Source organism: Pezoporus wallicus, unplaced genomic scaffold (assembly GCF_028554395.1).
Source record: "Pezoporus wallicus isolate ANWC-B61680 ecotype Strahan unplaced genomic scaffold, APGP_CSIRO_Pwel_v1 contig_14689, whole genome shotgun sequence".
In the NCBI taxonomy this organism is placed as follows: Eukaryota; Metazoa; Chordata; class Aves; order Psittaciformes; family Psittacidae; genus Pezoporus; species Pezoporus wallicus.
In genome coordinates, this window is record NW_026637698.1 from 825018 (window position 1) to 849707 (window position 24690).

The 24690-nt window shown below is 47.4% G+C and overlaps 2 protein-coding genes across 2 annotated transcripts in view; one reads left to right on the plus strand and one right to left on the minus strand.

Annotated features, from left to right (window-relative positions):
* Positions 1–24690, minus strand: part of LOC130598136 (C-factor-like) — a 120075-nt gene that overhangs the window by 80025 nt on the left and 15360 nt on the right. The window lies entirely within an intron of this gene.
* Positions 1759–23161, plus strand: ATAD3A (ATPase family AAA domain containing 3A). The gene is made up of 16 exons (XM_057407269.1): positions 1759–1927; positions 2336–2412; positions 2543–2644; positions 3881–3940; positions 4202–4271; positions 5078–5243; positions 5954–6023; positions 7864–8019; positions 8247–8303; positions 9185–9310; positions 10064–10188; positions 12460–12511; positions 13349–13419; positions 16050–16217; positions 16792–16900; positions 22832–23161. The coding sequence occupies exons 2-16, from the start codon at positions 2368–2370 to the stop codon at positions 23009–23011; spliced, it is 1557 nt and encodes a 518-aa protein (XP_057263252.1). The 5' UTR covers positions 1759–1927; positions 2336–2367; the 3' UTR covers positions 23012–23161.

Below are 24690 nucleotides of genomic sequence, written 5' to 3' on the forward strand. Positions count from 1 at the left end.
GCCCAATTGTAATGCATCATTTTGAAGGCAATTAAACACACAGCACAAGAGCTACCGAACGATTACTGAGCAATCGTGTCCTAATGAGAAGTATTCCTCACTGGAAGGAAAGCATTCCTCCCAGGCTTTCCCAGTCTGCTTTACACGGAACTCCCCCGAATAAAGGTGTCAAGTATCTAAGTAGAAATATATCAGTCTCAATGTCTCAGCTTCAGTAATAAGGAGCCAAGGAGTAAATACCCCTTAAATCTTGGCAGAACCGGTGGTACTCGTGGACAGGAACATTGAAGGGGGACAGGTGAGTTAAATTAACTTCGGTTTAACTCAAGCCTAATGATTTCTAGGGCTATTTGAGCATCTCTGTGCTGATAGCATGGGTGTGACACCCAACCGCCTACACAGGGTGAGAGCACAACCCGTCGTGGCTCCCAGGAGGAGCTCACTTCTATGTGCATGGACGACCGTACCTGCACTGTACTGTACAAGCACAGCTGGAGTTCAGATGCACGAGCTGGTGGCTCACAGCAGTGTGAGAAGGGTTTGATCCGTATTTGGTGTTTAATTGACTGTAGTGGATGCCTGCCTGCTACAAACAGGCTTAACTCTGACAGCTTCACTAGGAAATAGAAGCCAGGGGGCACCTTGAAGGTGTGGAAGCTCAGGGAATGTCTTTATCACACAGGAAAGGTGAAGGAAAAGGTTCCCTCAGTCCAGAATTGGTGCTGATGGCACAAGCTGAGTGGGGAGCCTGATCGTGGACAGCGAAATGGGCTCATAAACAGCCTGCAGGGGCAATTGTCAGTGGGTGAGTTGGGCTTTCCTGTTGCACTTTGCAGTGCTGCCATCAAATAGATCATTATGAGCCATTCGATATCCATGTACGGAGCCAAGGTGAGAAACTAAAGATGGAAATGAGAAAACCGCAGGGAAAATCTGGTTTCATTGGGAGGAATAGGTCTGTAGCAGCCATCAGCTGCTTCTGCCACTGCATGGGTGAATGCGGCAGTAGGGAATCACCGAGTCATTTATTTACATATATATACACACATGTATGTGCATATATACATATATATGTATGTATAATATAAACATACGTGTATATGTTTATATACATATATATGTATGTATATGTATGTGTATATATGTATATATACATATATATGTGTGTATATACGTGTGTATATATGTATGTATATGTATCTATACATATATATGCGTGTATATGTGTGTATATATACATATGTGTGTATAAATATACATATATAGACACATATATATATTTAGAGCAAGAAATAGCACTGATTTATTTATTATTTCTATACGTGGGGCAAGAAATGAGCCTCCTGGGCCACCAGCAGTAAATTATAACGATATTATTATTAAGAATAAGTCCGATATAAACACCAAGCATCCTGCAGGAACTTTTTGAGGGAGTTAAGTGTGCGTTTAGGAAGAAATATGACCATTTAAAGGCGGACACTTGGCTGCCTGTCCCTGCCCGTGTGCCATCGCCGAGCACGCTCCGGCTGTGTTCTATGCTGTACAGCATTCCCAATCAAATTCCTCCCGCTGACCAATCAGGAGGCGGGCGTGGTGACGCGATTCGCGCGACGTCTCCCTTGTCCAATAGGAGCCCGCCCGTGCCGCCGTCGCGCTGGGAGCGGCGCGTCCGTGCTTCGGCTGCGTGCGCCGCCGGCCGCCCTCATGTCGTGGCTGTTCGGGCTGAACCGCGGCGCGGCCCCCGCGGGCGGCGGGGACGGAGCCCCCGGCGGCTCCGGTCTGTCCCTGCCGCCGGCCCCCGGCGGGGCTGGAGCGGCAGCGGGGAGCGCGGGCGGGGAGCGCCAGCAGCCCAAGGACAAATGGAGCAACTTCGACCCCACGGGCCTGGAGCGGGCGGCCAAGGCGGCGCGGGAGCTCGATGCGTCCCGTGCGTGAGGGGGCACGGGGCGGCCGCGGGGCGGGGGGGAGGCGGTGCCTCGCGGCCTGCCCGGTGTCGGAGCGGAGCGGAGCGTGGGCCCTCCACGTGTTTGGGTTCATCCGGGGCATGGGCCTGGGAGGGGGCACCGGGTGAGGACGGGCTGGAGGGGGCTTGGAGCAAGCTGCTCTAGCGGGAGGTGGCCCTGCCCGTGGCAGGGGGTTGGAGCTGGATGAGCTTTGAGGTCCCTTCAACCCAAACCCCCTGTCAGCAGGGAGGGTTTACACCTGGCTGTTGTGCTGTGCATCGGGCACCCTCAGCTTGTGAGAGGTTGGGCTGAAGGTTGGCTAGACCGGGTGTTTTCTTCTTTGATTAAATACCTTTGTACTGACAATAATTTCCTCCCACTGTTGACTTCAGGCCATGCCAAAGATGCTCTTAGTCTCGCCCAGATGCAAGAGCAGACCCTGCAGCTGGAACAGCAAACAAAGCTTAAGGTACGTTGGAACTCATCATTCATTGGACAGCCAGTCCTCCCCGGGCATTTCTTGTGCAGTTGTCACCAGCGTTTCTCCATAGGGTGACCTGTTGAGCTCTGTTGTGATGATTCTCTCTTTACCTTAACAGGAGTATGAAGCTGCCATAGAACAGCTGAAGAATGAGCAGATACGGGTACAAGCAGAAGAGAGACGGAAAACACTCAGTGAAGAAACAAAACAGCATCAAGCAGTAAGGGAATGAGGGAGAAGCCTCCTTTATGGAAAAGGCAATGATGCGTTAACTGAACTTTTAGGGAGGTGCTGTGGAACGTGATTAAATACATTCATGTCTAACAGTGTTAAAGGTTGAAGACTACTGGCTTATTTAGCATATGTGTAAGCCTGGACAATGAGATGTCTCTTTAAGTTGTTTGTTTCAGTCTTAAGTAGCCTGCATCCTCATTTCTTCCAAGTTTCATCTTTTAGACTGGAAAAAGTAGCTTAAGAGGGGAAGTGATGCAACTCTGAATGATGCAATGTTGGTGCTTTTTGGTATGTTTTAGCATGCGTTACTGAAGTGACAATAACACTGAAGTTGGGGAGATACAAGCTAGTTTTTATGCTAACAGTTCACATATGGTGACTTTCTACTTGGAGAGCATAGGAAATTAGAGGGTTGATTGATTCCAATTGGTGCTCTAGCTTATGAAGATAGGTAAAGCTGTTTGGCACGTGTTGGTTTTTATCCCTTCAGAGTTTGGACTTTGGACGGGGCTGGCTCAGGAACAGGCTTCTCAGGCATCTGCTTTGTTCATGAGTTACCCCTTGAACTCTTATGGTTCACAGGGCATCATTTGATGTCAGAGCAAACTTGATTATTGATGTACTTCTGATGTGCTGTGCTTTACAATTGCTGAGGAGATAACCCACAAGCTGTTATGCTGTCTGTATTTGGAGTAGAGAATATCACCCCTTGTACAGAGTCCTCCTTGCTGATGGACATGGGCCCTCAGAACGCTTTCAGCTGAGCTTAGGTGATGTAGGTTTATTTGCCAGTTGCAGTGGAAAATCAATGAGAGAAATTAATGAGGAACATGAAAATCAAGCAGAAATATCTGACAGGCAGCATATCTTGACAGTTCTATTGCATGCAATCCCCAGACTAGGTAATGTGTTTTAGAACATGAAAAGCATGTTGTTCCTCGTAAAGTAAGTCTCTTTGTCTTGGCCAAAGGAACACTTGTTCTTTGGGTTTATGTCTTATATATCTTATAATGATGCCATTTATATATCTTAAAATGATGCCAGACTATACTGATTTTTTGATCATAAAGGAGATTTTGGTGCTGGCTGAGGATGTTTTGCCCCAGTCTTTGCCCTGTTCATGTTCAAACCTGGGATTATTTTTCAGTTTTTCTCCCTCAGGACTAGATTCTCTCTTAAATGCATAATCTTTATATTCTGAATGCTTCTTTCTGTTTTGAAGCGAGCCCAGTACCAGGACAAGTTGGCAAGACAGCGCTATGATGAGCAGATGCGACAGCAGGTATGACCTTCCTTCTCCAACCCAGTTGGGGATGCAGAGTAGCTTTCTTAAATCAAAGTGGTGATCAGGAGCTGCCCTAGCATGCTGGCCAGGGAGGAGTGTGGGATTAAGAGTATCAATCTGGGTGATGGAAAGAAGAAGAAAGAAACCTGAGCATTAGTAGCTTCTTGGAAACATTGGTAGGACTTAAGCTTACCCAAATACCTCCTTGACTGAGTTCTTAAACTTTAAAACATCTTTTGCTGTCATCTCTGCCCGCAGCAACTTGCTAATGAAGAGAATCTGAGGAAGCAGGAAGAATCTGTACAGAAGCAGGAAGCCATGAGGCGAGGTAAGGTGGCAGTTTACGGAGCGGATGGGCACATTGCTCAGTGTATTGCTCTTTGAGTCCTTGGGTTATGTGCTCACATTGTATTGATGAGTAATGGTAAGGTATCAAGTAGCTGGGTGGCCCAGTGAGGATTTCTTGCAGTGATGCTGAAGATGGAGGTGCTGGCTGTGAAGTTCTCATCTCATATCCTGTGTTGTTCTTAGTTTTCTCATTCATTCTCCATTCACATCAGTCTTTATGTGTCTCTCTCAAATCTGTGTACCTGAAGTTCCAGAGCTTCCAAAATCCTGTTTGGGATGGCGTTTTATAGCAACTCCACTTTGTTTCTCTTCCTCACAAGCGGTGTGTGTTATGTTCTGTGTACTTACTTGCCCAGGGTTGTCCTTCATTGTCTGTAGCATGGCACCCTTCCTCTCTGAAATGAGGCAGCAGTGCCTAGCGCTGAGTTTCCCCCCCCTCTCTGTTGCTTTATCCCTTATGGTCTAGCTTGTCTCTGACTAAAGTTTGCCCTGAGCAACCCTTCTGGTCATGAGCTTCCATAACTGAAGCATGGTTATTGTCTTGCAGCGTGCCATCGGGAGCAGGCCACCTATTTGGTGTGTGAGCCCTCTGAGCACAGAGGGGAAAACTCCATGCCTGGCTTCTGCAACACTGTACCGCCTGGCTGTCTTTTGAGGGAGGGCATTAAGGTCTTGAAGTCTGCTGCTCTGGCTGTTGCGAGGCCAGGGTGAAGCAAGGCTTCCTTTCACCTGGGATTAAGCCAGCCCAAAAGATTATCCTCTCCTCTCCTTCCTTGGTTTCTACAGCTACCGTAGAGCGAGAGATGGAGCTGCGGCACAAGAACGAGATGCTGCGTGTGGAGGCGGAGGCGAGAGCCCGGGCCAAGGCGGAGCGGGAGAACGCGGACATCATTCGGGAGCAGATCCGCCTCAAGGCTGCGGAGCATCGGCAGACGGTGCTGGAGTCCCTCAAGTATGTGCAGGGCTCGGGGTTGTCTTGCTGCCTGTGCAGATCGCTGCCATCCTGTAGAGACCTTGCTCTTTATTCCTGTAAGCTCTGAGGGACAGCAAACGTTAGCTTGGGCGCTCTTGGATGCGGAATGATGGGAATTGTCGAGAGCAGGAATAGAAGAGAACACTCTTTCACTTGCCTTGCTACACCATCATCTGAGTGTGAACCAACCAGGCCCTTAGTGTTGTAAATGTTACACAGTTTTTGTAACAGATTACTTCAAGCCTTATTTGCTAAGATTGAAACTCGGTGACTCTGAAAACTCGGAGTTCTTTCTGTCTCTGAACATGTGCCATAACAGTATAAAGCAGTTTATATCCAAAGGGGTGGGTGTTTAGGGTTGTATTTGGTTCACATTAGGCCCTTTGAGACTTTTAATTTAAAAAGAAGCAGCTTTAGAATTGAATAGCTTTTCTTACAGCTCAGCACCAGTGATCTATTAAAGACAGAAACTGATATCTTAATGCCAAGTGATTTTGTGGCTTCAATCCCAGATCAGGTGATTATAAACGTATTTGCCATCCTTGTTCATGTTTCAGTTCCCAGGCGAGCCCTCAGTGAGCTTTGACTGGTTCTGAAGAAGATCATTATAAAGCTGTCTTGTAAATTGTTCCAATTCAGTGTTTGAAATCCCTTTCTCTCCTGCTTGCCTTGCTGGTTGCTTACCACAGGACAGCTGGGATGCTCTTTGGGGAAGGATTCCGTGCTTTTGTAACAGACTGGGATAAAGTTACAGCCACGGTAAGATTGTGACCTATGTCTATAGCTTCCAGGAATGCCTGTCTGTAAATGTATGTTAAACTAACTCCCAACCTCTGGGACTTCAGGACATGATCTAAAGCTTCCTTTGCTGCCCATCTCACAACTTTGCATCTGATTTTGATGTAGCTTAGAGAGCAGTTAGAGAACTGTTGAATAAGTTGATTAAAAGCTGGACCAACATCTCTTCACAGGACAAAAGAGCGTGGCATTGTCTTCTTATGGACATTAAATTGTTTCTTAGTTTACTGCTTCCACCAAAACTTCACAGCAAGAATGCATTTTGGTATCCTGGCTTATTAAAATGGGCATTTTGCTTTAAGTCAGTCACCAGCATCTGCTCCACCCTCTGCTTTTAGACACACAGACTGATGCAAAAGACACTGCTTGAGTGCCCTGCGGAGAACAAGACGTGCTTTTAGCAGATCCTTTTGTCATCTGTGGGCTGTACCTGGAGTGCCTGCAGCCCTCCGAGCCTTTTGCACAAGCTTGGTGCTTTTACCTGCATATTCTCTTGACCCAGATACCAGTTTCCTGCATTATGGTCATTTTTGCTTCTGACAAGCTCTTGTCTTGTGAATTTGGGACATGCAGCTTAAAAACCAAGTGTATTTTTGGAAAGGAGATAGCACAGCTGGAGCTTATGCTTTCTGTTGCTTTGATAAATGAGGTAAGAATTAGCCAACTATTTTAGGGTTCCTCTAAACTAGCCCTGGCTTTTCAGCCATTCCTGCCTGCTGCAGGGGCTGCTCTTTTCCTGCCTCTTTGCCCACAAAGGTTCTTCCTAAAGCTTTTGGGGTTTCTTGGGGATTTTTTTAGTGGAAATCACTTTGCTTAACAGTCAGAAATTCATTCCTTTGCCAGACACTTCATGATAACCAGATAGGCACTGTTAGCAGGCTGAATTTTGGAGCTGGCGTAGTAAATGGGTGGGTCTGAGTGTGAAAGTCAAGTAGTTTTCCTCTTTTGGTACAGTCTTAAACCTGCGTCTTGTAACATGAATGTCAGTGAAGTCCAAAAGGCTGAAATACTTATCTGGTGGATCAACCTGTGACTGCTTAGTACTGGATGCTGCTAAAGCAGACTGTGTAAGAGGGCATGGGATCATTGTCATGGTACCTTGTTCTTAGAGGGAGGCTGCTAAAGAGGGTGGAGTCTCTTTTGTGTTCTAAAGTGTGTGTAAACTGAGATGAATCAGGTGGTCTTATTCTTTGCATCTTGGAGCTCACAGTTCTGAACTGCTCATGTTTCCACCCAAAACAGAGGTCATGTCACACATTTAAGCAGAGTGAAACTGAACAGATGGTGTCTCATGGTGTATTGAACAACACCATCCTTGTTGTCCTTGAGGCTTTTGACCTTGATCTGCACTTGTAAAAGTCTGCTTACTTTAAAAGCCACTGCTGGAGCTTGCTCTTCTGTCTCTTTTGTTCATAACACTGGAAGCTAAAGCTTCAGCATGATGGGAGATAGTGTTTTCTCATACATTTATACCTTCAGCTTGTAGCAAAACCTGATGGTTATTTAGATACCATATATATATACTCAGTTAAATGTCTTCAAAGCCACACACATTTGATTAGGGAGTCCATACTCCTGGACACATGACTCTATGCATTGTCGTGCTTCCTCTGCCTTTCACGCTGCAAGAGCACTATATGCTTTATGAATAGGGCCTGTGAGACCTTGACTGTCTGAACAGGGATAAAACACCTCATCAGAAATGAACCCTGACTGGTCAGCATCTGTCCTGAATCTTAATTCCCTACCACAGGCCATGCTACACACAACTGAGCTTCCTTCTTTCCCCCTTTCTCTGCAGGTGGCTGGCCTAACCCTGCTGGCAGTGGGGGTTTACTCTGCCAAGAATGCCACAGCAGTAGCAGGGCGCTACATAGAAGCACGGTTGGGCAAACCCTCCCTGGTGAGAGAAACCTCACGCATCACTGTGCTAGAGGCACTGAAGCATCCCCTCACGGTAAGGTTTAGGTTTGGCTTTGTGTTGCACTCAGCTGTGAGGACGCGCAGCTCCTTCCGCAGCTCTTTGTGTCAGGCAGGGAGCTGTTGGTGGGTCTGTGAATAAATGTGCTATTAGAGCCTAGGTGGGCTGAGCTCGTTGTCCTTTCATATGACCTTCATGTCCAGGTGAGTTGTCAAATCTGTGGTTGATTACTGTACGTCAGTAATTGAATTTGTCCTCTCTAGGTGGGGAAACGTCTTACCAGCAAGGCTCAGGATGCCCTTGAAGGAGTTGTTCTCAGTGTGAGTACTCTGTTTTGCTGTCTTGCTCTGGGAAGAATGTCTTCAGAATCCAAATAAGAACAGCTGTTTCCTCACTCTCGGTTCAAAAGCTGTAATTCCAGTAATTCTGGAGTCATAGAACCCCTGGGGCACTGAGACTATAAATAAACTCCTGTGTTCAGTGTGACATGCATTAAGCACGCTGTTAACCTTTTATCCTCTGCAGAAAGCAGCTGGAAGCCTTAGTTCAGTCATTGCTGTGCTGCAGTTTTTTTCCGTAGTCAGCATGTTAATGTAAAGAATTCCTCTTGTCTCATATGATCTAGGATTACTGAACCTAGATCTGCTTGTAAGCCAAAAAGCCAAGAAGCAGATGCATTTGCCCATCTTGTGAATGGTTCTTCACTTGCTAATGAGGGCTGCTTCTGAATTGGATTCCTGGATATCCTGGCTATAAGTGCTGCTTGAAGCTGCTGAGAGAAGATGCTTCTGCAGGAATAGATTTCTCCACTATCTTTACAAATGCAGTAATAAGTGTGAACATGTTTGTGACTTAAGAAAGAATTAGTACTGCAAATGGTTACTTAAGTTTTGACATATCCCTCCTAGGGCATCCAATAGGAAGTGAATATTTAGGTGTTACCATTTCTGATAGTAGCTACTGCACTGCTTCCTGCACTGCTGCTGCTTCTTATGAAGGAATTGTAGCCAAGTGGACAGAACTTTGAGTAAATCCTGACCCAGAACAGGAAATGGCCCTGATCTGAAGTAATAAGCAGCTGAAGTTAAGGCTTAAAGCTTGAGAGTGTGGAATTGCTGCCTGCTTCTCACTGGTACTGATCTGTGAAGCTGATAGATGCACATCTCTGGGTACTTTGTTAAGTTTAACTCTTTTCTTGCAGCCACAGTTAGAAGCACGTGTGAGAGACATTGCCATAGCAACAAGAAATACAAAAAAGAACAAAAGCCTATACAGGAATATTCTTATGTATGGTCCTCCTGGCACTGGGAAGACGCTCTTTGCCAAGGTAAAACCCTGCCAAGGTTCTGACAACCTGCATGTTGCAGGGGGCTCTGAAAACATCATGGTCTAAGCACCCCCTCTAGTCTGAAGTCTGTTGCTGTAGTATTGCATAAACACTGTGTTCCTGTGTCTGTTGGGAAAGGAGGAAAGGACATCAGCTCTAACTTAGTGCAGTCTCTTGCATTCTAGTGCTAAGCGTGGGCAGAAGAGCCCTTCCATCTGGAAAACCCACTTGGCAACTGCCACTTGTGAAATCCCAGCACCAGCCTGCAGTCTCGTTCCCACCTCTGTTAATTTTGTGCTCTTGTCTAAACAAAGCTTAAAACACAAAGGGAAAAGTCTGATTTTTGTCTGAATGCTCACTGGTTCACTGACCACTCCAGGCTTCTAACTTCTTTTTAAGCAAATAACATTGTGAGTTGTGTTAGTGAAGTGTCTTGTGGAGGATAGCATCCTGTTATACACTAGACCATGAGGAGAGCAGTGGAAGGAATGAACAATACACAAGTTAAAGATGGAGGTTTAAGCACTGCTGAAAGCATTAAGATTTCATGCATTTACACAAGTCTAAACTTCCATCTTTCATTCCCATTCAGAGCGATGCTAAATCATCCACTTCTGAGCCTTTAGGCAACTAAGTTAGCGTTCTCTAAGAGCATACTTACCCTCTGTAAGGAAACGTGCTGATAGGAAGAATCTATTTGTATTTCTAGCCTCATCTTGGAGTGCTCAATTCCCTGGTTTTGTTTCTTCCCAGAAATTAGCCGTGCACTCGGGCATGGATTATGCCATCATGACGGGTGGCGATGTTGCCCCCATGGGGCGGGAAGGAGTCACTGCCATGCATAAACTCTTCGACTGGGCAAACACCAGTAGGCGAGGGTAAGTAGAGGTGCCTCTGAACCCTGAATGTGGTTTCTTGCTCAGAGAAACTCGCTGCAGTGATGTCTTTCAGGTGCCTAATCTCTGTTACTGTATGATACTCCTGCACAGATGAGATGTATCATACAATGCGAACCAGGCATCATACCTCCTGGTTTTCCTAGAGTGAGTGAGTCCTTGCTGCTTAGTAATGTTTAAAAGACTGAAAGGTTTTCAGTCATAGCTTCATTCTGCTGTTCTCAGGAGGCATGTGCAGATATTGCCCTTTTAAAGGCTGGGACCCATTGCTTTCGTGGTGATTAGTTTTCTGACTGCAGTTAGAAGACTTGGCATGAAGGGAGGTGCAACCAAGTGTTTATGCTCTCTGTGTATTATGTTCCCTGTTGCAATTGCTCAGACTTTGGGCTCTGATAGTGTTTGGATCTTGCTTTTGGTTTACTTTTGAGTCTTAAGCAGAAGTAGTGAATGATAAGAAGTAAGGAGGTAAGGGGGAGACAGATCCTAAAGGTATTAGGTAGGTGTAAAAGTCACAAGCTGCTGTGCATTTTCAGTCACCTTTTAAAGCAAACTTTCATCTGCAGAAAAGCATTCATGTTGAGCCTAATCTTGACTCCTTCGTTTTCTAAGAGTACATAGTTAATCTGTTCACACTAGTGAAAATGGGTTTTTGCAGTGCAGACGTACCCAAGGAGTTGCTTGTCCAGCCAGGATATTAAAATGCAATTGAGAACTTGCAGTGGGTGTCACTTTAGGGTTTTGTGCTGTTTTCATCCCAGGTTTTCTCTAAATGTGGCTAATGGGTGATTTATGTGTTCTCTGATTGCTTTAGATGGACATATCATTCAGTGTCTGTTTTAATCTTCGCTGCATTCATCATCAAAGTGTTTCTATCTCACCTTTAAAGTCCCCAGAAATATGCAGAGTAAATGTCCTAAGGGTTTAAACTCTTTAAGTTGCTCCAGCCCTGAGGAGCTGTAGAAGGAAAGGGTAAGAACTTCAGGTGAGCTTAGAAAAAGAAGTAGGAATTGATAGGAGGATACTCAACTGCATGTTTCCACTCAAGAATTCTCTTTCACAACGCTGTCCGGGTCTGAATTTATTCTCTGTCCTGATATTCTCTGCATTTGGATTTCATACACTTGGAACAGCCATCTCATGAAAGTCATGATCAAAGATTACCTGTGTCCATATACATCAGTGTTCTAACTTCCAGTAACATGGGAGTATTAAGGCAGGTTTTATCCTGGATATCCAGCAGTGTTAGCTGTTAGTACTGTGTTGGCTTGATTAGCTGAAAGCCCTCGTGATAGAAGACACTTCTCTGCACAGACTGCAGCCGATCATATTATCAGACAAGCTAAAGTTGAGCAAAAGATGTTAATAGTCCCTGAAATGCCTTGACAGAAAGCTGGTTTTGAAGCTAGGCAAGAAGGTAATACGAATTGTGACAGCTTTATGAGCAGCTTGGTTCCGTTATTGATAAACATCTTCCTCTGCTTTGTCTCTTGGGAAAAGCACAACCCCTGGGTTAGAAGAGAATTTATTTTTGTGAATTATTCATTGACTTTATTAATTCACTTCTCCACAGTAGTAAACCCATCACCTTATTGCTGGTGTGGTTTGGAAAGGAAAAGCCCCACCAAATCACAGGGGAGGACTCTGGTTTGAGGCTTTCAGGATGGTACAGGGAAGAATGATGGCAGGAAGATGCTGTTGTCACCGAGATTTCTTGTCTGCTTGTGGTCTTGTTGCCCTTGCACACATCTCTATAAATAGGAGGGAATGCTAAAATAAGCCCTCACAAATTCTTGGGGAGCAGATGTGTATTTCCAAGATCCACTCCAAGTTGGCAGCAGCATGCCAGCACTGTTAGGCATGAGCCCGTTGCCAGACCATGCCTATGAACAGTCCCATCTATGTTTAAAACCCTGAAGGAGGTTAAGGTTGTTTGCCCTGGAATTGCTTCTGTTCAGCCTGCTGCTGAGCAGCAGGAAACAAAACTCCAGAGGCCTGGAGTCAGTTTTATGGCCAGAGGTGTCTTCAGCTAATACTTCTCTCTTAACTGTTGGGATGGGCTAAGTGCATGCTATGGGAAAACTGCTGTAGCTTAGCTGACAGGTGCTGCCTTAGGAAATGAATTTGCTTGTGTGATCCTTTGGGCTGACATCTGGTCACAGCTCTGGGTGCCTGCTAGTGGTACAAGAGAATTCTTGAGCCATTTGAGCCTCGCTTACCTGTCTCCTATTACTGTGTAGTGCTTTTCTTTTGCAGCCTCTTGCTGTTTGTGGATGAAGCAGATGCATTTCTGCGGAAGAGGGCAACAGTAAGTGCTTTGGCTGTTAGCTGTCCATGCTGCAGAGTTAGTCAGCCAACAGCCTTTGTGCTTAACATGATCAGCTAGCTGGCAGGTGCCTTACTACTCATCCAATGAAGTGATGCAGAGACAAGACATTAGCATCTTTCAGCTGAATGGAATGAGCATCTCAAGACTGACTTGAGAATTCCTCCCTGCAAAGGATGGGTGGCATAATCTTTTTGGAGGTTTGCAGGTGGCTGGGCAGTAGGAAAGAGGCATATCTGGACAACAAGAGGTGGTTGTTCACTCTGCAGAGCTGGTACCCTGCAGGGCTCATGTACCTGGGGAGGTTTTCAGAACAGAACTGTTTTTCATTACGTTAACAAAGCTACAGTAGCATCTTCCCCTATACGAGTGATTTATGTTTTCAAAGTCAGTCACTATATTGTACATTAAATCTGGACCTGCTGTTTGAACCCCAATGGTCTGTTTAAAGAGCTGTCCCTAGAAGGTTACTTTGAATGTGTAAGTGAATTCTTTGCTGTGGCTTATCTTCCTGTAAGTATCTTACTGGACTTCCCAGCCAAAATAGTGTTTAGCAGGGAAAGGCACCTGGGCCAATGGTTAGAGCCTGGGGTTTGGAATCAAGAGAATCACTGTGGGTAAATATTTAATGTCTCTGCTGAGAGCTTTAATTCCTAACCCTTCTCCTGGGTGTATAAACTGATCCTTTTTCCCCATGGTATTACAGTGCTTTTGGGTTCTGCTGGAATGCAAATGCTCGACAATATTGACAAAGCTTAAAGCTGTGACCTGTCTTAGGTCCTCAAGCAGCTGATTTTCCTTGGGATTTCATCTTTGCAGGAGAAAATCAGTGAAGATCTCAGAGCAACTTTAAATGCATTCCTGCACAGAACAGGGCAGCACAGCAACAAGTAAGTATCCCGTCAGCCCTTACAGTGGTTGATGTTTCTCTGAATTGAGGGAAGTCTGTAAAGGGTCTATGGTATGCAAATAACAGTTGGAAACATGATCTGTGCTACTAAGGACTTGAAAAGCTCTTCATAGAGTATCCCTTTTCAGTAGAACAAAGGGGAACAGTGTTGGGCCCACGAAAATCAATGTCACAAAAGCAATGCAGGGTTGATGCTCCACGTTTGGCGTTGTCTTCCAAAATGCTTCAGCTGGTGCTTGTTTGAGCTGCTGTTCCTGTCCATGTTGTGCATGCTGAGGAGGGGGTTGAGACCTTGAGATGAGCGAGTTTAAATCTGGTTCCATTTCTTTTGCCTGAGCTGTCTGCTCGGAATGTCTGTGTGCAGCGTTGCACATAAATGTAGGAATCCCAGAGCTGGCTCCCTCATGGCTGTTAATAGATTTGCTAAACACAGATGACTGCAGGGCTGGCTTGACAGATGTATACATGTGTGGAGACTTGTTGAAACCACTGCAGCTATAACTGATAGTTGCTCGTGTGTAGCTTCTCTGTGTCACACTGAGATGCCTTGGAAGATCTGCCTATCCAAAATGAGTATAGATTGCTAGGAAGCACATTGTTGAGCCTGCAATGACCTTGGAAGATCCTTGGTTTTCCCTTTGGGAGAAGAGCAAAGCTCTTCTGGAATGAGATCTGGAATTGCTCTGTAAATGCTGAGTTGAGTATAATTATTAACCAACATTGTACTTGCTGTCTGCAAGAATAAGTATAATAAATACATACTGGCAAAATACATTGTGCAGGACCCAGGACAAGTGGTGCTTAAGATAGAAATCCACTTTTCCAAGGTGATAACTGGATATCCTGAGCTCCTCAGACTTTTACCCTGTACCTGCAAAAGGTGATAAAGATGCAAAGATGGAGCTGCAGCCCTTTTAAGAACAACATGTGTGTTTTAGCTTTAGATAGTTCCCTTTTTCTAGGAAATAGCCTATTTCACACTTGTGATGTCTGGTTGCTGTGGATCTAGTGATGGGTTTGACCCAGTTTATAATCGTGCTGCAGGGCAGTGAGTGGCAGGGGGTGGTGAGGGGGACAGTTCTTTGCCCTCGTGTTAAATTGCTTTAGCAGAGCTCTGGGCATGCTTGCTTGGTGCTGGTGGGTGCGATGCCTTCGCTCAAACAGTTGGGCTCTCATTTTGTCAGATGTTGAATTCAACTCTAATTTCAGCTGTGAGCCATCCTAGGAGGCTGAAGATGTCCCTGTGAGTCATGCACTGCTGTTTAACTTCTGAACAGCCTTATTGCTGCTTTGGGCAGTAAGGATTCCTATATCCATGAATGGGAGCTCATTTGAAGAAGTCTAATCATGCATGTAAATCTAGCTGGTTTAGTGAGACCCTGAGGAGCAGTTACTTTACCAGGGAATTGTCAAGTGTTGTGAACTGCTGGCTTCAGCTTCCCAAAGAACTTTCTGCATCTTGCTGGATTGATTGCCGACTGTCTCATGTTCATGATGGCCATGTTCAAGGCCTGAATGCCAGGTTGTGTGTCCATCCTTGATCCAGGCTGTTTCTGCAGGGGCTTGGGGGAAGCCCTTGTTGGTAGAAAAGGATTAGTTTCATGCCTGGGTGGCTCTTGGGTTGGCAAAGTTCTCTTCAGAAACGACAGCAAAGAACACAGCCCCCTGAAGACTGGGATTTAAATAGGCTGTAAGAATGTCAATATTCCAATAGCTGTGGTTAAAAGCCCATTTCAAATTCTGATGCACTGTTAAGCTGGTAACATCAATTAAAGCATTAAAGTAGGATGGCTTAGGAAGAAGCATCACTAAACAGCAAAAGAAAGGGTTTCTGGCTTCAGAATGCAGCAGGAGAGAGCAGGACCTGGAAGCTGGCCTACCTGTACCATGGAGCAGAGCTTGGTAAAACAAACCACCTTTGTTTCAGGGTACGCACTGTGAATGCCTCTTTCTGCACACATTAGGTAGCAAGAATGTGGTTTCAGTCTGGCTTGAAGGAAACAGGTCAAATTCACCAGCTGCCATGCACAGACCCAGCAGTGGTACATTCCCCTTGTTCTTAGACCAGGATGAGTCCCTTCAGTGCTCCGCAGCTCGTTTTGCTGGCTGAGGCTTCACTAGTGCTGTTGGCTCTGTTTGGCAGCTGTTCATACCTTCAGAGCAGGACTACGACAGCCCCTCATGATTCCAGGGTGCTGTGCAGTTAGCAGCTTGATGTCAGTTCCCCAAACTTGGATCTAAACTGGAGTTACAGATGTGCCAGAGAGCATTCATGTTGTCCTGCCTTGTTCCAAGGTTTCAGATGTATCTGGGATGGACTCTTGGTACATGTTTGTGATAGTCCTAACTTGAGGGAGATAATGGGTAAAGTGGTAAATCAGGCTCCTGTGACAGACTGGGGAAGGATAATGGAAAGCTAGGTACCGAGTTAAACTTACTTCAGTTCTAAACAGCTTAAACAGCACTGCATGTAGCTTGCGATGCAGTTACAAAGCTGTTTCTAAGGAGTCTTTGGGGGATGAAATGGCCATGGCAGCTCCCGGTGTTCAGACTGGTTCATGCATTTTATTTTTATGGGGTTTCAGTCTTTCCCTCGTTTCTTGCTTCCAGGTTTATGCTTGTTTTAGCAAGCAACCAGCCTGAGCAGTTTGACTGGGCCATCAACGACCGGATAGATGAGATGGTGAACTTCGATCTGCCCCAGTTAGAAGAGCGGGAGCGGCTTGTGAGGATGTATTTTGATCAGCATGTCTTGAAGCCAGCCACAGAGGGCAAACAGTGAGTATACCCCCTGCACAGCTCTCTCCCCACACAGGGTTCTCTTTCTTTTATGGTTTTCCTTCATCTCCTTTTCTGTGTACTCTGCCACATCATCTATAAACCCACGTGAAACAAACAGCACAGATGAGAGTTGGAGAGATGCCTCTGGCTATCCTGTAACAGGATGTGATGCCATCCTTGAATTGCATGCCATGCTTTATTATGCCCCTAAAATTTAGGAGACCAGTTACTGTACTGGAGGCAATGATGCAAGTAGGAACACTTGGAACTCCACATATCCAAGCACTTGTCCTTGCTTGGCTTAACAGACAAATCAGACAGTGACTCATTTCCTTCTTGCTGTGCAGTGTTGTACTTTTCAGTCTTAACCCAGGTATGCACATTTCTTTGTGCCCCTGAGTTGGGCTTTCTGGGCCCAGGAGAACAGCTCTGCTCAGACTGAATCTTTCTGCAGAGATTGATCCAGTGTGATCTCTGATTTCACTGTAAGTGTTGGTCTTTACAAAGCCTACTTCTGACTCCCTCAGCCTCCTGTCCTGTCATGTAAACCAGTCCTTGTTCTGCTTTCTAGACGTTTGAAGCTGGCCCAGTTTGACTATGGGAAGAAGTGCTCAGAGATTGCCAGGTTGACAGAGGGCATGTCTGGCCGAGAGATCTCTCAGCTTGCTGTGGCATGGCAGGTAAGCAGGGCTTTTATCACAGGGCCTCTTGGTTCTTATTCCCTTCCTCAAAGGTTCGAGTGATCTTTTCTCACTTTGGAAGTTCCATTATGTCCATAGTGTGGTGCTAGGATGCTGCTTGCTCTGAGGTGGGGGTCAGAATATCAGCATAATTCCTCATCTCATAAATAGGAGCAGTTTTGATCAGCACTAATGGGAAAGCCCTTATGGAATTTAAGTAGAGCAAGTGAGTTAGGAATGGGTTTGGGCAAATCGTGCTGGCCGTTACTCATGTTCCAGCCCAAGAAGCTCAGTAGAAGAGATGCCTGATGTGGTTGCCCATAGGAATGTCAGCATTAGGATACTAGAACATCTTTATCTCACTGCCTTTCAACTGTAGCAAGACTTGTTAACAATGGCTTTTGGCTTTGCCTATGTAAAGCATTAAGGGAACAGCACTTCAGTAGGTGTGGTTAAGAGTCTCTCTCTAAGCACATATGTTTTAAGTACTCTTAACCCAGGTTGATCTCTTTAAGTACTCATCACCCAGGCTGGTGTTTTGTGTCTGGGTCAGCACTAACAGCTTGTTATGAGTAGCTTTGTAGCTGATGCAGTGATCCTTCTGATCAGGGGAGGATTAATGCTGCAGTTTGACAAGCGTTTCTGCCAGCGTCAGTCCTGCCTCATATTCCTGCCTTGCTGCTATGCTTTCATTGCACTGGTACACCTCTTTGTATGGCTGGAGTATGAACTGGGTCAGGGGGCTGATCAGAGTTAAAAATAGCTTGACAAGACACATTAACTGCAGAGCTGCACTGCTGGGCTGGCATATCGCAGGGGTGGATCAGGGGAGGTAGGGGCTGTATCAACCAGCATAACTGGCACAAGAAAATGCTTAGCAGCCTTCCCTCAGCTGGGTGCAACAGCTCTAAGTGGTTACATCCTGCAGATAGGACTGTTAACTCTTGAGTTCTTGGTCTTTTAAACTCCTTTTAAACTTTTGATTCAAGATGCTGCATGCCAAAGGTGGCTGATGTGGGCAATAACCGGATGTGAGCAGCACCTTTATGAGGGCACACTTGCATTGTAATCACTTTGTAAGCTACAGTTTGGTCCACCTTGTGTGCAGAGCTATAAGGAAGCTACAACAGGGCTTAACCTGAGGATTTAGAGAGCCTCTTCTGTGACTCTAGTTAAGGTGAACATCAGGACTTCCTACTCAGTTCCCTGCTTGCAGTTTCTTTTTCCCCCTCCCCTCTCCACCCAAAGCATTGTCTTAAGTTAACAACACAGGAAGAGTTAGAGATGATGTGTAAGATGAGGAGATGAAGGGCAGGAAAAAACATGGTATCTCTTTAACAGTCTGTTTCTAATCTTAGTAGCCCCTTGCAGAGCTGGTAAACAGCAGATGTTGTGAGCCCAGTGTGCTTTAGAAGTTCTCAAAGCAGACTTGAAACACCTATATTCAAGCTTCCAACACTGTTCTAGGTAGGCTTATCGCAGCAGCTGCTGCAGTGCAATGTGCCTGAGGTCTCTGCTTAATACATGAATTCAACTGACCCATTCTGGGGAAGATCACAGCACAAAGGCCTGATGAAAACCACAGGGTGGGAATGCTGGAGCATTCACAGTTTGTGCAGTGCCCTGGCATGACTTGGAGCTCATCCTCCAAGTGTAGGCTTAATTGCAACATGCCTGTCACTTAACTCCCCTCAGCTTTGAATGTGTGCTTGCTTAATTATTCTTCCAACAGCCGTTTGCAGTGCTGCTGTCTGTGTGCGTTGTACCTCTGTACACCAACACTTCAGCCAGTGTCAGGAACATTGTGTCACAGCCACAAATGCAGAGGGCAGGCTTCATCTGTGGTGTCTGTCCTACTGCCTCAAGCTGACTGGAGCCTTGTCACTTGCAGTTTTAGCCCTAAACCTCTGTGAGCTGAAAGCTAATCAAACCACCCGTGAAGCACAGGTAATAGTGGGGAAGGCGGTGGGGAATCTGCATTGCTACTCCTGCTTCCATTCCTGAATCTGTGGGATTGCTGCAGGGAACAGACAGGGAGCTCAGGAAGGTGTTCATCATGGGCTTGATGGAGACTTTTGGTGCTAGGATCCTCATCAGCTCTCGCTCAGCCTCCTTGGGGTCATCTCTTACAGCCCAAGCTGAACCTCAGAGGTGGTGTGGGGAAAAGCAAAGTGCAGGAGGAGAAGCCACCACGGCTCTTGGCTCTTACCAGAGTAACCTGGAATGGCAGCATATGGCCCCTCTGCTGTCCCATGGCCTCACATCCTTTCCCATGAAGGTGTTTGAGTGCTCTGCCAATATTGCTCTTAACAAAAACATCTCGGTTCAAGTAGAAGCCTGAGCGATAGCTGCAGCTTTCAGAGGCTTAATTCCACTCTGAGCTGGGTTTGAAATCAATGGCTTGTCATTACCATGAAGTTCAGTTCATGTTGTTTCAGTCTGGCTCAGTTTGCCCTGGATTTACCAACCAGAAAACAGAAGGAGCAGGAAAGCAGAGGGTGTAACCTCCAGTGCTGGGAAGAACATCACTGCCTGGCAGAGCTCAGAGTCTGTGTGCTGGAAATCCATTTTAATCCCTTCTGTGGAAGACCGAGCATTCCCTTTTGTCCTTGTGCTTTTCCGTTCCCCATATCTAATCCTTTATGAATACAGCATGGATTAGATGTGTTTACACACTTAAACATTCCCTTCAGATCTGTTCATAGTCATGTGCGGACTTCCTAGTTCTGCACCTTGTCCTTAAACCCATTGATATGCTTTAGATAAAACACCAGCAAAGCAACTTTTCCCTGTTCCAAGCTATAATCTCTGGAAAACTGTTTTGGCAACACTTGCAGAGAATTCCCAGGAGTTTTATGGCCCAGTGTTAATGACAGAGGTGAGTTTCCTGCCAGGCTTTGCCTCTTGTGCCACTGACTTGGATGCCTTTTTGCTCCCTGAACCTTGCTTATACTTACCAGTTCACCTGCCTGAGCAAGCTATGGGAAGAATTTAATGTTCCTGCAGTGGGCTGAGCTGAAGGGCAGCGTGAATAAGTGAGGGGTTGGAGCAGGCTGTTTTCATTATAAATGGGGTTCAAACCATGCAGCTTAGTTTGGCCAAGTTAAACCAAACCATGGCTCCTGGCTGAAATGACTGAACATCTCATCTCTGCTCCGACCCTCTGTTCTCCCTTTGCTTTCAGCTTATTCCATCATTGGATTCAGTTATAAGCCATGAAGAGTTGCACTGGAGAAGATGGGTTAAAATGTGGCCGTGCAGAAGGTGTAGGTCTGAATACAAATGAAGCTCAGAACCATTTCTGTGTGTGTGCAGCTACTCCCAGAAGGGGCAGCTGCTTCTCCCATTTGCTTTCTTGACAGCGAGGGCCTAAGGCTTTCTATAAATAGAAAGTCATTGAGAAAATCAACAGAGCGTGAACTGCACAGCTTTGCAGGAGTTTCCACAGTGGAATTTATGGGCTATGCAGTGGCAGGAGGAAGGGAAGATATCCTCTCTGTTCCATGGAGCCACATCACACGTCCCAGGAAAGCACTCGCTCCATTATGAACCACCAAATCCTGCTGGCTGGAGGGATGCATTGACAACAGGGGGCTGGATGCCTTTAGTTTGAAGTGCCCAGTCATGCCCTGAAGAAGAAATAACCCACAAAGGGGGCTGGGTGGGTTATGGTGGTCGCTCAGAGAGGATGCTTCAGCTGAACAGGACCTTTCCACCCCACCACTTGTGCTGTGGTGAGGGCAGGCAGGTTGTGTGGTGATGAATGCTGGTGGCAGGCAGGTGATGGAAAGAGTGTTCTGCTGCTGGTGGGGCTAACTGCCTCATTGCATTCAGGATGCCTCCTGCTCTGCTGCTGCCTACAGAGGACAAGTGCCTTTATGCAAAGTGAATTCTCTATTTGCAGACCTATTTCTCTGCTCTCCTTGCCTGCAGCCAATGTTTGCTCTGAACTTGAAGTATGAGCATTAGCTTAACTTGTCACTTCTGCCTTAAGGAAGGATTAGAAAGGGAAGGATCTGGGCAGAGGATGTGATGCTGCTTGCAGTAAGAACCAGTGCTTGCCAGCTCTGTGGATCCTTGTGGCTTTTGCAGTGAGACCTCTTGTGATTTAACAAAGCAGGGGCTGGAAAGGAGGCTGGAAACCAAGCAGGGTAACCCTTTACTGCTTTCTTGACATGATTATGCCTCCTGCAGTGAGGCAGCACTGATCTAACAGGCAGATATAACCCACTGTGCTGGGCTAGTCAGTACTGTGATGCTGCAGATCAGTGCAAGAGCTTACCCTGGGGCTTGTCTTCCATCTGCATCAGTCGGTGCATGAAATGGTCACACTGTAGTTTCCTTCTGTGGTGCTGTTGCAGGAAACCTCATTGCTTGGTGTAATTGATGCTTTGCACCATTAATGATTTATGGAGCCCTTAGAAGCACACTTCAGCCTGTCATGAAAGCCACAGTTCATATTCCCAAGTGGGATTTGGGGAATGCCCTGCAGACAGGAGGGTCAGCCTGTGACAATCCGTGATTTAGATGGGCTCTTAGGCAGAAGCTCTTCCCTGTGAGGGTGCTGAGGCGCTGGCACAGGATGCCCAGAGAAGCTGTGGCTGCCCCATCCCTGGCAGTGCTCAAGGCCAGGTTGGACACAGGGGCTTGGAGCAAGCTGCTCTAGTGGAAGGGGTCCCTGCCCATGGCGAACTGGATGAGCTTTAAGGTCCCTTCCAACCCAAACCAGTCTGGGATGTGATGGAGCTGTGGACAGAAGTGTGAGGCTGCTTGGTGCAGGCAGCATGAGTGGGAGAAGCTGGAGGGGATCCCACCCTGCTGAGCATCAAGCTCCCTCCTTAGCATAGCTGCAGAGGGAACCACAGGACTGAGCTGCTCAGGAGCCCTTGCACAGGGAGGAACCAGATTTAGCAGTCTGTAGCTTGGAGTTGCTGTGTTACCTTGGAGATGGGCACAGCTCACAGCGTAAGCATCCTCCCCTTGCCTGGAGGGTACTGCTGCTTGTGTTGCCATCTGCAGAATGGCCACGGGCTGAGCCCTGCCTCTCCTGGGGGTCTGGACAATGGTGACAACCCTTGTGCTGCAGCTCAAGAGCAATGGCACCAGGCCTGTTTCCCCTGAGCTGCCCCTGGCATTGCTGTGGCTGCTTGGCAAGGATGGAGGGTGCTCTCAGCCCTTTCTGCAAGGGGCTGTGATGAATTTGTGCTGCCTCTCAACCCAGTGTTGATTTGGCAACAGCGTTGGAGAGACAGGAGCTGGGGTATGAATGGGGCAGGGAGGAAAGGGAAGGTCCCATAGGTAGGTAAATGTGGGGTGGGAGCTGACACAGCACAGAAGTGCTGCAGGGTTGATTCCTAACAGAATGAGCCAGGAAATCAAGGTGAGTGCACCTGAGACCTCACTTTAGAGGGGCCACATTGCCCATGCTCACCCTGGCACTGAAGTTACCTCTCCTGTGTAAGTGTTTAAGCATTTTCCATTGTCTTGGATGGAGTCACTCACTCACCACATGCACCTATTGCTCTTTACCTTCTTGGCTTCATACGTGCAGTGCTTTTAAAGCAGGAGAGGAAATTGAAGCAAGCCAAGTGTGGCTGCAGCCTACCCATGCTGGCAACGTTCAGCAGTGTGAACCTGTGGCCTTGTCTCTTCCAAATGCAAAGATCTTGTCTCCCAGGAGCTCCAGAGGCAGGGAAAGGTGCTTGTTAGCAGCTCAGAGACAGACTTGAGTGCATCAAGGAACACCTTTCCCATGATGTGCCAGATACTCTGGCTACCAGCACTGACTTGGAACAAGACTGGATGTTGTGCTGGGTCATGTGGGGACAAACGTGCATGGAGAAGACAAGAGAGGGACCAGTGTCAGCTCTTCACTGATCCTAGGGACTGGTCCCATCACTAACCTGTGTGTCTCTGCCTTTGCCTCTGCAGGCTGCAGCTTATGCATCAGAGGATGGGGTTCTTACAGAGGCCATGATCGATGCCCGGGTAGCTGATGCTGTGCAGCAGCACAAGCAGAAGATGGAGTGGCTGAAAACAGAGGGTGCTGAAGCAAGCAAAGGGCCTGGCAGAAACCCCCTCCTGCCTTTCCCTAAGGGGACACCCGTGTGAGAAGGCTGCAGGCTTCAGACCAGCACATGAGGGGCTGTGGCCATGGGGGGAACCCGGGAGGGGCTTTGGGGCAAGAGTTTGGTGGAATCATTGGTGAGAGAAATGTGTCCCTTGGGGCAAGGGGGGCACTGCCTTGGTCTGCCTCTGATTCGTGGCTTTAAAGGGCACTAGAAACCAAAAGGGTTTCAATGAGCAGAAGGAAGTGAATTAAAGGACCCCCTTGCTGAAATGCTGGTGCCTGCATTAGTCTGTGGGGCCTGTCCTGTTAAAGAGGCCAGAACTCCACCTCCTCTTCAGCCATCTGACACTGAAGTGTCCCAGAGCCATGGGCCTGCGGGAACCCAGGCTGGGTCCCAAGCCTTGCATTCCCATATATTGAGCTTTGCAGGGTTTAGGCTCCAGCGGAGCCCTTTCTCCCTGCCCATAGCCAGCCTCCTTGCTCACATCTCTGTACAGCATCACTTCCTGCTTCTGTTGGTGTTGCCCCTTCGCAGACTCGGGACCCACTTTGTGTTATGGAGGTGTCAGCTCCACCCGGGTCACTTGGACTCAAGCACTTGGGAGCTGTGCAGGGGCTTGGCTGATTCACACCAGGGCTTCCCTTGCGCTGGGGCTGCTCCTGCTGGGGGCTGGCTGCTGCCTTTTGCCTTCTGTGAGCTTGGGTCTCCTAGGGGCTGGGACCTGGCTCTTCCCAGTGCTCGGGATGCTGCGTAGCCCTGCAGCCACTGCTGAGCTGCAGCGGGAGCCGCTGTTCCCCAGGCTGCAGTGGGTCTGTTCTGCCTGCACAGCCGCTGGGTTTTGGTTGCTTGGTGCTTGCTGCTGCAGCCAGGGAGCAGCCCTGGGTGGTTTATTCCCTCCATAAATGATGGAAGGAGGGGGGGAGGCACTGCTCAGTGAGCCTCTGGCATCAACCCCACTGTGCAAGCACATTTGCCTGACCCCAGTCCAGGCCCTTGAGTACCCTGTGGAGATGCTCTCTGACAGCAGCCTCTGCTCCGGCTCCTCCACTGGTGGCTGCTCCAGAGCCTTGGGGATACCAGGGATGCAAGAACCCCTGAGGCTGCCTGTAGTCACTGTCCTGGGCCACCACCCTTCCAGATCGGTCTGTAATGTGCTCCCAGGCTGCCTTGAATCTGCCCCTGTATTAAAGGGGGCATCCCCCAGCCTGGGTGTGCTCGTGTTATGTCCTGAATGGCTGAAATAAGCCTCAATGCCTTTTTATTCCCTTCCCCTTCAGCCTAAGTGGAGTTGTCCTTTGGTCCACGGATGTGGTAGAGGATTCTAGGCTTCCCCTTTGCTATTGGGATCGTACTGGAATTACATTGCTGTTAAGCCCCAAGAGATGAAGGGAGGGAAGGGGAAGCAGAGCCCCTCTCTGCTAAAAGCCCCTTCCTAATGCATTACATGAGCAAGCAGCTTGATTCATGTGATTGAAACCTCTAATTGTGACACACACCTCCGGTAGTGTTCCCTTCTCTTCTGTAATCGTCTCCATGAGCACAGAAGGAGCTGGAGGGAGGGGAGCGGTGTCTTGTCCTTCCCCTGTGCTGCTCCTGCGGGTAACTGGGAAAGAGAATCCTGCTGGAAAGCTGTGGGAGAGGCAGAGCACGCGATGCTTCCTGCACCCTGCATGGAAGCAGAGGGAGCGCGGTGCTCATCCTGAAGCAGGGATGAGCTCC